Genomic DNA, 12,229 nt, shown 5'->3' with positions numbered 1-12,229 from the left:
CAAAAGAAACAAGAGACCATAGCAAAAATCAACAAAGCCAAAAGCTGGTTCTTTGAGAGGATAAATAAAATTGACAAACCATTAGCCAGACTCATCAAGAAACAAAAGGAGAATAATCAAATCAATAAAATTAGAAATGAAAATGGACAGATCACAACAGACAACACAGAAATACAAAGGATCATAAGAGACTACTATCAGCAACTATATGCCAATAAAATGGACAACTTGGAAGAAATGGACAAATTCTTAGAAAAGTACAACTTTCCAAAACTGAACCAGGAAGAAATAGAAAATCTTAACAGACCCATCACAACCACAGAAATTGAAACTGTAATCAGAAATCTCCCAACAAACAAAAGCCTAGGACCAGATGGCTTCACAGCTGAATTCTACCAAAAATTTACAGAAGAGTTAACACCTATCCTACTCAAACTCTTCCAGAAAATTGCAGAGGAAGGTAAACTTCCAAACTCATTCTATGAGGCCACCATCACCCTAATACCAAAACCAAACAAAGATGCCACAAAAAGAAAACTACAGGCCAATATCACTGATGAACATAGATGAAAAAATCCTTAACAAAACTCTAGCAATCAGAATCCAACAACATATTTAAAAAATCATACATCATGACTAAGTTGGCTTTATATCCAAGGGATGCAAGGATTCTTCAATATCCTCAAATCAATCAATGTAACATACCACATTAACAAATTGAAAAATAAAAGCCATATGATTATCTCAATAGATGCAGAGAAAGCCTTTGACAAAATTCAACATCCATTTATGATAAAAAAACCCTCCAGAAAGCAGGAATAGAAGGAACATACCTCAACTTAATAAAAGCTACATATGACAAACCCACAGCAAACATTACACTCAATGGTGAAAACTGAAAGCATTTCCCCGAAAGTCAGGAACAAGACAAGGGTGCCCACTTTCACCACTACTATTCAACGTAGTTTTGGAAGTTTTGGCCACAGCAATCAGAGCAGAAAAAGAAATAGAAGGAATCCAGATTGGAAAAGAAGTAAAACTCTCATTGTTTGCAGATGACATGATCCTCTACATAGAAAACCCTAAAGACTCCATCAGAAAATTACTAGAGCTAATCAATGAACATAGTAAAGATGCAGAATATAAAATCAACACACAGAAATCCTCTGCATTCCAATACACTAACAATGAGAAAACAGAAAGAGAAATTAAGGAAACAATTCCATTCACCACTGCAATGAAAAGAATAAAATACTTACAAATGTATCTAAAGAAACAAAAGATCTATATAAAGAAAACTATAAAACACTGAAGAAAGAAATCAAAGAGGACACTAATAGATGGAGAAATATACCATGTTCATCGATTGGAAGAATCAATACAGTGAAAATGAGTATACTACCCAAAGCAATCTATAGATTCAATGCAATCCCTACAAAGCTACCAATGGTATTTTTCACAGAGCTAGAACAAATAATTTCACAATTTGTATGGCAATACAAAAAGCCTCAAAGAGCCAAAGCAATCTTGAGAAAGAAGAATGGAACTGGAGGAGTCAACATGCCTGACTTCAGGCTCTACTACAAAGCTACAGTCATCAAGACAGTATGGTACTGGCACAAAGGCAGGAATATAGATCAAAACAAAATAGAAAGCCCAGGGATAAATCCACGCACCTATGGACACCTTACCTTTGACAAAAGAGGCAAGAATATACAATGGAGAAAAAACAATCTCTTTAACAAGTGGTGCTGGGAAAACTGGTCAACCACTTGTAAAAGAATGAAACTAGAACACTTTCTAACACCATACACAAAAATAAACTCAAAATGCATTAAAGATCTAAATGTAAGACCAGAAACCATAAAACTCCTAGAGGAAAACAAAAGCAAAACACTCTCTGACGTAAACCACAGCAGGATCCTCTATGACCCACCTCCCAGAGTAACGGAAATAAAAGCAAAAATAAACAAATGGGACCTAATTAAAATTAAAAGCTTCTGCACAACAAAGGAAACTATAGGCAAGGTGAAAAGACAGCCTTCAGAATGGGAGAAAATAATAGCAAACAAAGCAACAGACAAAGAATTAATCTCAAGAATATACAAGCAACTCCTGAAGCTCAATTCCAGAAAAATAAATGACCCAATCAAAAAGTGGGCCAAAGAACTAAATAGACTTTTCTCCAAAGAAGACATGCAGATGGCTAACAAACATATGAAAAGATGCTCAACATCACTCATTATCAGAGAATAGCAAATCAAAGCCACAATGAGGTACCATTTCATGCCAGTCAGAATGGCTCCTATCCAAAAGTCTACAAGCAATAAATGCTGAAGAAAGGGGAACCCTCTTACACTGTTGGTGGGAATGCAAACTAGTACAGCCACTATGGAGAACAGTGTGGAGATTCCTTAAAAAACTGGAAATAGAACTGCCTTATGACCCAGCAATCCCACTGCTGGGCATGCACACCAAGGAAACCAGAACTGAAAGAGACACGTGTACCCCAATATTGATTGCAGCACTGTTTATAATAGCCAGGACATGGAAGCAACCTAGATGTCCATCAGCAGAAGAATGGATAAGAAAGCTGTGGTACATACACACAATGGAATATTACTCAGCCATTAAAAAGAATACAGGTGAATCAGTTCTAATGAGGTGGATGAAACTGGAGCCTATTATACAGAGTGAAGTAAGCCAGAAAAAAAAACACCAATACAGTATACTAATGCATATATACGGAATTTAGAAAGATGGTAACGATAACTGGTAACGATAACCCTGTATCCGAGACAGCAGAAGAGACACAGATGTAGAGAACAGTCTTTTGGACTCTGTGGGAGAGGACGAGGGTGGGATGGTTTGGGAGAATGGCAATGAAACATGTATATATCACATGTGAAATGGATCACCAGTCCAGGTTCGATGTATGATACAGGGTGCTCAGGGCTGGTGCACTGGGATGACCCAGAGGGATGGGATGGGGAGGGAGGTAGGTTCAGGACGGGGAACACATGTACACCCGTGGCAGATTCATGTCAATGTATGGCAAAACCAATACAATATTGTAAAGGTAAATAAATAAATAAAACTGAGATTTAAAAATAAATAAATAAAAGCATACAAGCCAGCTATGGTAGTCACACTACTCCAGGATATAGAGAAAGGGCTGTGTATGAACAGTTCAAAAAGGCTTAATAAATAAAACTGAAATAAACAGTAACTTTCTAAAAATCAGAATCTCTTGAAAACATAACAGTCCTTCACAAACTAGAGTTTATAAATATAGAACCAATACATAGCCCCAGAAATGGGAAGTGTTTTGTATTTCATTATCCACACTTCAAAAAAAAAACACAACGATCACTTTATTGTCCTGTTGACAAATGGAATCTGAGATTTACCACCACGGAGACAAAGTAAAGCTATTTAACCTATGAGGAAATTAAATTTTGGCCTCACAAGAGCATTATGATAACCAAGCTGCACAGGACATACAAACTGTGGAAGCTCTGCCCACCTTGGTCAATCTCCCATTATTGGATAGAAGAGTGGATCTGATTTACAGGAACAAGACCTGGCCTACACACGTGTACTTTGAAGAGGAAACAGAAAAAGACAAAGAAAAAAATCCCAGATGGGTAGGATACCCACTCCTGTTAAGAAACACAAAAATGGAGGGAGAAGTTTGGGGAAACTGGCAGAAAGGAAAGGTAAGACACTAAAAACCAGGTAATTAGTGGTGTGACTTAGACATGTATATTCTTCCCTAATGGGAAAAGCAGAATGTTTTTAAGAGAAAGCTTCAACATGATCTAATTGACATTTACAGACTATGTCATTCAACAATAGCATAAACATTCTTCTCAAGCTCACATGGAGCATTCATCAAGACAGATCATATTCTGGGCCATTAAAAATGTCTTAAATTTAAAAGAACAGAAATCATACAAAATTAAACTAGAAATAAGCAGTAAAAGATAGCTGAAAAGTCCCCCAAATATTTGGAGATTAAACAACACACTACTAAATAATACAAGGGTCAAATAAAACATCAGGAACAGAAAACTACAGACCAGTATCTCATGCACACAGGTGCAAATATCCTTAAAATTTTAGCAAATCAAATCTAATAATGTATTAAAGAAAACTATACACCACAACCATGTGGTTTTTATTCCAGATATGGAAGGCTGATTCAACATTAAAAATTCAATTAATGCAAGCCAACTAAACTTCAATTAAATAAATTATTTTTTAAAAATCAATTAATGTAACCTAGCACATCAACACACTAAAGAAGAAAAGGCATATAATCGTATAATAAGAGAATATAAACTGATTGGAAAAATTAAAAGTTGGAGCACTTTCTTAAAGAAAGGTTTTGACTTTCCTGGAGGCCCAGTGGTTAAGACTCTGCGAATCCACTGCAGAGAGCATGGGTTCGATCCCTGGTCTGGGAACTAAGATCTAGCATGCTACACAATACAGCCAAAACAAAACTAAACAAAGCTTCCCAATGATTTCTCGTCATATTCAAAATAAAATCCTAACTCCTGTGAGGCCTTATAGAATCTAGCCCCTGCCTCAAACCATTCTCTGCCTCTCTCAGTCTACTGGCTGCATGGGCCTTCTTGATGCTCTCCAAACATGGCAAACTCGTTACTTACCCTCGGGCTTTGCAACACCAACTGTTCCCTCTGGTTTGTACACTCTTCCCCCAAATCTTTGCACAGCTTACCACTTTACCAAGTTCTCTACTCAAATGTTACCTCCTCTCAGTGACCTGCCCTGACTATTCTACCCAAGAACCTGGCCCACTGCCCCATATCCCATTCTCCTCTGACATCACTATAGTTCCTCATGCTGCTCTAGTATTTTTCACAACATTGCCCCCTGCTTGACAGGAGCGTCCTTCTTTCCCCATGAATTTCCTATCTCCCCCACTAAAACATAAGCTACACAAGAATAAGAGCTTTGTCTGTCTCATTAACTGACACATCCAGCACTTAGTACACACTTGCCTAAAAAAACTACTTACCGTTGTCAGAACGCGCATAATTGTGTCTATATGCCACCGTTTGGAAGGTGCATACCTGAGAAAACAATGGCACAGGTGAAAAAACTGGAACCTGTAAATTAAGTTCTGCTCAGTGACCTTCATGGAGAAGGAAATGGCAACCCACTTCAGTACTCTTGCCTGGAAAATTCCACGGATGGGGGAGCCTGGAAGGTTACAGTCCGTGGGGCTGCAAAGAGTCGGACACGACTGAGAGACTTGACTTTCTTTCTTTCTATAGTTCCTTTTGGAGAAGGAAATGGCAACCCACTCCAGTGTTCTTGCCTTGAGAATCCCATGGACAGATGGGTCTGGTGGGCTACAGTATATGGGGTTGCAAAGAGTCGGACACGACTAAGCAACACACAGACAGACAGACAGACAGACAGACACCGACTTTCAAAGCACACACACACACATACCGACTTTCAACACACACACACACCGACTTTCAACACACACACACACACTGACTTTCAAAACTCCTGTCCTATAGTCTTGAGGTTCACAGGTTTAAGTGGCTCTATCTGGACACATTTCACCTTCAAAACTACCAGCAATTAAACTAGCACCAATTCCCATTTCAATGGACGATGAAACAGTACATGGTCAAATTCAGATGTAAATACTACAACAGGAGTTGCTGAGTTGAGAACTGAGGACTCTGTCTCCAGTTTTTTTCTTAGAAAAGAAATCATAAAGTCAGGACAGGAGAGGACTGAGACGAAAGAATAAAGAGCACTGTTCCCAGACCCAGGTAACATCAGGTCTAAGACTTGCCTCCCCTTAAATTCACAATGGAAAGAGGAGAAATAACCATACTATTAAAATCCGGAGCACTTCATCCCAGGAAGTTTTACAAAGAACCACAATTCAAATGTTTTAACTTTTCTATTCTCTTCATTAAAAGGGAATCATAGAAGAGAGGTTAAAGAACAGATACAAGAGGAGATTTTATAAAAGTGGGATTATTTTGGTCTTAGTATAATGCTTAACATAAATACTGACTAGAATGACCTTCTGAAACCCAATTTCTAATGGTAAGCCTGAAATAAACGTTACATATTTAAACATGTTTACAACATTTCCCTCATGTTTTAAAGAAGCTTTCCAAAAAGTTCCAAGCATTTTTTACCAATGAATGTAAAAGTTAAATCTTACTTTTCTGCAGCAAGGAAGATTCCCGATGCACAGTCTGCTTTAAATTCTGGCTCACATGAATCCAGAAAATAAAGTAACTCCTTCATCATGCCTCGAATATTATTTCCATTTACCAGGGCAAAACTCAATTCCATTGCACGCCTTCCATGGAGGGAGGAAAAAAAAGTTATGATATTTACAGTGGGAATGAAACAAAGACCCAGGTATGCTGTCCCTGAACACCAAGCACCAGTAGATGTATTGATGTCTTTGCGTAATCTTGTAATCTCAATCTTTGCACACGAGATAACCAAAGTTAACAAAAGTTATTTTGAACTTTCATCAATGCTTTTTTTCAAAAATTCCCAAAAGATACACACTACTAAAGACAGTTTGGATTCAACAGTATATTCTATGAAGCTGAAATTTAGAATACCTACAAGGCTCAAAATGAGAGGCAAAGAAATTAATACTCAAAGATACTATCCCTTTGCACCAACAGTTAAAACTGTGATATACAAAAAAAAAAAAAAAAAATGTGATATACAGTCACCAAACTGTTTTACTAACATTCACTTCAACCCAAAGATGATGTAACATACATTGAAAGGTATGCAGGTGATTAGAACAAAAACAAACCCTGAGGGCTAAGGGAAATAAGTTAGAGAAAGACAAATATTGTATGATATCACTTATATATAGAAGCTAAAAAAGCTGAATACATAGAAATACAGCTAGAATGGTGGTTACCAAGGACTGTGGGGTGGGAAAAATAGGGAGATATTGGTCAAAGAACATGAACTTCCACATGTAAGATAAATAGGTTCTGGAGATTTAATATACAGCATAATGGCTATTATTAATAATATGTATTAATATACTTGAAAGCTGCTGAGAGAGTAGATTTTAAATATTTTCACCACAAAAAAGAAATGGTAATTATGTGATATGCTGCAGGAGTTACATTTTGCAATAAAGTGTGACAAAGCAATGTGATGTACATCTTAGACTCATACAATTATATACCAATAAAGCTGGAAAGAAAAACTAAAAAAGACAGTAAGCACCATGAAAAGGAAAAAAAAGATATGCGCTATGAGAGCAAACAGGAGTTTCTATAATAGCATCACCATGACATGAGTTTGAGCAAACTCCGGGAGATAGTGAAGGTTGGGGAGCCCAGTGTGCTGCAGTCCATGGGCTTGCGAAGAGTTGGACATGACTGAGCGACTTAACAACAATAACAAATAGCTGCCTATCAAATTTGGCAACCAAGGGAAATATGGATATGCTAGTTACTATACACATCTTTTCATATTTGGTCAATAATGACAAACCAAGGCATATAATTTACTTTCAAAAATACCAATTTAATGAGTTGAAAATACTTTCATCTTAATCTACAAGCAACAAAAAATCAATCCTTACAGAAATGCAATAATACCTAATTTCTTATACAGTGTTTAAGTGCTTTACATATGCGAGTCCAGTTAATCCCACATAACCTTTGGAAGTGGGTGCTCCTGTCTCTACACTGTATATGGAGACAACCAAGTAGAGAAAGACTAAGTAACCAGACCAAATTTATTAAGGGCAAAGCTAGGATCTGAAATGAGGCCTTCTGGCTCCAGAGTCTTAGCTGCTATTGCTATACAACCTGTCAAAAGACCCAGGTTTTACTTTTGAAATGCAAAGCCCAGTCAAGAGCTATAGAGAAACAACACAATAGGAGTCAGAAAATCTGATTTCTATTCTGAGGTCTGCCTTGTTCAAGGAGTAAGCTTTAGAGTTAAGTCATTTGATTCCTTTGGGACTGTACTTTAATCTGTTAACTGAGGAGAGAAGTAATTGCCTAGTTTCTCTTACTGGCTTGCTCTGAGAACCAACTGAGAGGGTGCTTATAAATCCTTCACAAAGCTTTATATAAAAGTCATTATTACTGAGACCAGGTCTTATTTTTAGTTTGCCCAAGCACTTAACACCTGTTCTCTGCAAATAAAAGGAACTCAATTATCAATAAATGTTTGTTAAGTGAATAGTTTCAGAGATCAGTTCAAATTAAATTTTTTCTGGTTTGAACAGTAAACCAAAAGTTCATTGAAACCTACTATAACTAGGTTTTACAAACACGTACAGTTATTCTAAGAGGAGGACCAGTAGGGTTAATTGATCAAGGAAAAAAATATATGCCTTTCAAAGTCCTATGCTGAGTAAAATAAGTTAGAGAAGGAGAAATATCATATGACATCCCTTATATGCAGAATCTAAAAACAAATGATACAAATAAACTTATTTACAAAACAGAAACAGACTTAAGAGAATGAACTTATGGTTGCCAGCAAAGAAGATGATGAGGGAAGAGATAGGGAGTTTGGGGCTGACATGTACACACTGCTGTATTTTAAAATGGTAACCAGCAAGGTCATACTGTATGCCACATCAACTTTATGTGGCAGCCTGGATGGCAGAGAAGTTTGGGGGAGAATGGATACATGCATATATATGGCTGAGTCTCTCTGCTGCTCACCTGAACTATCAGAACAGTGTTAATCAGCTATACTCCAATATAAAAGGTGTTTGTTTTTTTTTAAGTCCTACATGCTGCCTAAAAGTCATTCCCAGATGCACTGTTTTAACAGGCTGCCTCTAGTATCTTGGGGCATAAGTACTGCGAGAAAATGTGTGCTGTCAGCCATTCGAGTCTCAGCATAGTGATAGAACACTCAGCCGATGGATCACTTCATATCTTCATCCTCCAGCACACAGAACACAGTACCTCTGATGAGTAAACGTATGCCCAGCCTACTTGCACCTGTTTTATTTAACAAAGAACCAAGGGTAACTTCAGGGTGCACTTAAGTATTCCTTACTGGTCTCTCTCATTGATCTAAACTTCTCCCTGCCAATCCTTTTCAAAAAAAGGATTTACTCTGTCAAAATAATGACTGAATACATAAATGTCAACATTCTCCTTCTCAAAACTCTATTACAAAGTTATCAGATGGAGGATGGGGGGGCACAGAACTTTCAATTGTCTGTTACCGTTTTATGGAGACATCCAAATCTTTTAGACAGTCCACAATTGTGCTTCTGTGCCTCTGTACTGCATTGTGATCTGTCTGCACAGTCTTCAACAAAGATGTCAAAGCTACATATCTGGGTGAAACAAAGTTGCAGAAGAACAGAATTAAAATGGGAAATTCAGGATAGTTCTCTGCTTAATGACAAAGATGATGTTCAATGACTCATGAAAACTGTACATGGTTAAATATTTAAAAGATACAACAGACTTAGTAAAATGTAAACGCTGTAAAGCCATAAACAACGTTATAATAAAAAGCTGTGGCAACCAGAAGCCTGGGATTTAGATTTGCATTCATGGTCAAGTCCATTTAAACTTCTAAAAGTGATGGACTCGATTCTTCCAAACTCTCAAATAGCACAACAAAATAAGCATACAGTATGTCTTTTCAGGCTGCCTGAGCCTCAAAATACAAGAATAAATTATTTCAATTTTACCATTTGTATTTTCTCTGCTTTTGACACCAGAACCAAAACTGCCCCTACACAACTTTGAATTTACCATCCAAGTATAAAAAATTCTTCTGAAAGGAGAAGATAATTCAGGGTACCATAATGATTATTTTCACTTTTTTTTTTTCAATCATAACATGATAAAGAATAAAAAATTACACTGATAAATTCATTCACTTTTTAAAAGTAGCTGGAGTTTATAAACATCTTTTAGGTTTGCAACTGAAATATTCTATTTTTCTTCTTAATTGACAGGGGTCAGCAAACTAAGCCTAGAACAGCCCTCTGCTGTCCGGTTTGGTAAATCAATTTTTATTGCAATGCAGCCATATTCATCATTTACACAGTCTGTGGCTGCTTTCACACCAAGAGGCAGAGCTGAGTCGTTGCCAGAGACCCTAAGGCCCATGTAGTCTATGATACAGACCATCTGTTCCCAGACAGAAAAAGTTTGCTGATTCCTAAAGGTAAAGCATAAATAGCACTAAAAGTTAACTCATGAGGCAAATCCTCAAATTCTTATCAAAACAGTCTTGAGACTAAAAATAAAAATCCTGAGTTGAAGTTCTAGATATGTCACTCTACATGTGTGCTCTTGAGCAAAGTCACTCATGAATACACTGAGTTTATAATAGCCAAATACAAGATATTTTTCAGCTTATTTACCTGATGTTCTTGTCATTGTTCAGTAAGAAACGACCCAGGATATTTATGGCTAGGACCTACAGAAAAATAGCATAGGTTAAGAATTTAAGAAAATCAAACATCTATATTGTTTAAAATCACTTCCTGGCCTCTGATGAGTGCAAACTATTTAAAGGTGGTAGTTTAGTCAGCACTTCTACAGATTGCTAGCCAAAGAAAACCTCTGAAGGCAAACTCTTAAAATCATATTCTATTTCAACAGTAAAACTTGCAAGAATGTTTTCAAGTTTTTATATTGCTAGCAGGAAAATACTATTGGTACAACTTCACTGGAGGGAAATTTGGCAATAACTATAAATAATAAAAATAAGGTATTCACTGGATGGTTAAGTTAGGACTCCGAGCGCCCACTGTAGGGGGCACGAGTTTAATTCGTGTCTCATGACACAGTCAAAAAAATTAATAAATAATTAAAATCATAAAAATGAAAATATATCCCCTGCTTCAACAATTTCACTTCTAGGAATTTAGCTGACAAATATACTTGAACATATGCACAAAAATCTACTACAACACTATCTGTAATCACAAATGATAGGAGTGTTCATTAATAGCAATTTTCCTAAATGTACTAAGGAACATTCACACAATGGAATGTTATACAACCATTTAAAAGAATGAATCATGACACACGCTATGACAGGTATGTACCCTGAGAGTATTATATTAAGTGAAATAAACCAGACACAAACACCCCATATTATATGATTCCATTTAGGTGACATGTCCTGAATAGGTAAATCCACAGAGACAGAAAGTAGAATGGTGGTTGCCAGGGGTTGGGGTCAGGGGATAATGGGGAATTACTGTTTAAAGGGCACACAGTTTCAGTTTGGGAAACTAAAAAGTTCTGAAGATGAACAGTGGGTGTTGGCTACACAGCAGTGTGAAGGTACTTACTTAATGCCACTGAACTACAAAGTTAGAAATGGTTAAAATGATAGAGGGTATGTTATGCATATTGTACCAATCTTTTTTAAAATGAGAATGGTCTCTCTATATATGTTTTGCAGTCTCAAAAACAACAGAATGATCTCTGTTCGTTTGCAAGGCAAACCATTCAATATCACAGTAATCCAAGCCTATGCCCCAACCAATAATGCTGAAGAAGCAGAACGGTTCTGTGAAGACCTACAAGACCTTCTAGAACTAACACCTAAAAAAGATGTCCTTTTCATCATAGGGAAATGAAGAAATACCTGGAGTAACAGGCAAATTTGGCCTTGCAGTACAAAATGAAGCAGGGCAAAGGCGAACAGAGTTTTGCCAAGAGAACACACTGGTCATAGCAAGCACCTTTTTCCAACAACAGAAGAGAAGACTCTACACACCAACATCCCCAGATGGTCAATACCAAAATCAGATTGATTATATTCTTTGCAGCCAAAGATGAAGAAGCTCTATACAGTTAGCAAAACCAAGACCAGGAGCTGACTGTGGCTCAGATCATGAACTCCTCACTGTCAAATTCAGACTTAAATTGAAGAAAGTAGGGAAAACCACCAGACCATTCAGGTATGACCTAAATCAAATCCCTTACGATTATACACTGGAAGTGACAAACAGATTCAAGGGATTAGATCTGATAGACAGAGTGCCTGAAGAACTATGGGGAAGGTTCGTGACACTGAACAAGAGGCAGTGATCAAGACCATCCCCAAGAAAAAGAATTGCAAAAAGGCAAAATGGTTGTCTGAGGAGGCCTTATAAATAGCTGAGAAAAGAGAAGCTAAAGGCAAAGGAGAAAACGAAAGATATACCCATTTGAAAGAACAGTTCCAAAGA

The 12,229-nt window shown here is 37.1% G+C and overlaps 1 protein-coding gene and 1 non-coding gene across 3 annotated transcripts in view; both read right to left on the bottom strand.

The window, feature by feature from the left end:
* Positions 1-12,229, bottom strand: part of AP1G1 (adaptor related protein complex 1 subunit gamma 1) — an 82,023-nt gene that overhangs the window by 21,580 nt on the left and 48,214 nt on the right. For both annotated transcript variants that reach the window (XM_068992788.1, XM_068992787.1), the window contains 4 exons: positions 10,406-10,461; positions 9,248-9,361; positions 6,227-6,367; positions 5,048-5,102 (listed from right to left, as the gene is read on the bottom strand). In XM_068992788.1, coding sequence (XP_068848889.1) covers positions 5,048-5,102; positions 6,227-6,367; positions 9,248-9,361; positions 10,406-10,461 — 366 coding nt within the window. The remainder of the gene's footprint in view (positions 1-5,047; positions 5,103-6,226; positions 6,368-9,247; positions 9,362-10,405; positions 10,462-12,229) is intronic.
* LOC138097246 (small nucleolar RNA SNORD71) lies at positions 8,885-8,970 on the bottom strand. Its single transcript, XR_011146452.1, has one exon. It is a non-coding gene; the product is annotated as a small nucleolar RNA SNORD71 (small nucleolar RNA).

This window comes from Capricornis sumatraensis, chromosome 20 (assembly GCF_032405125.1).
Source record: "Capricornis sumatraensis isolate serow.1 chromosome 20, serow.2, whole genome shotgun sequence".
NCBI classification, from domain to species: Eukaryota; Metazoa; Chordata; class Mammalia; order Artiodactyla; family Bovidae; genus Capricornis; species Capricornis sumatraensis.
Note: the sequence above shows the minus strand (reverse complement) of the source record. Positions and strands in the feature narration are given on the sequence as shown.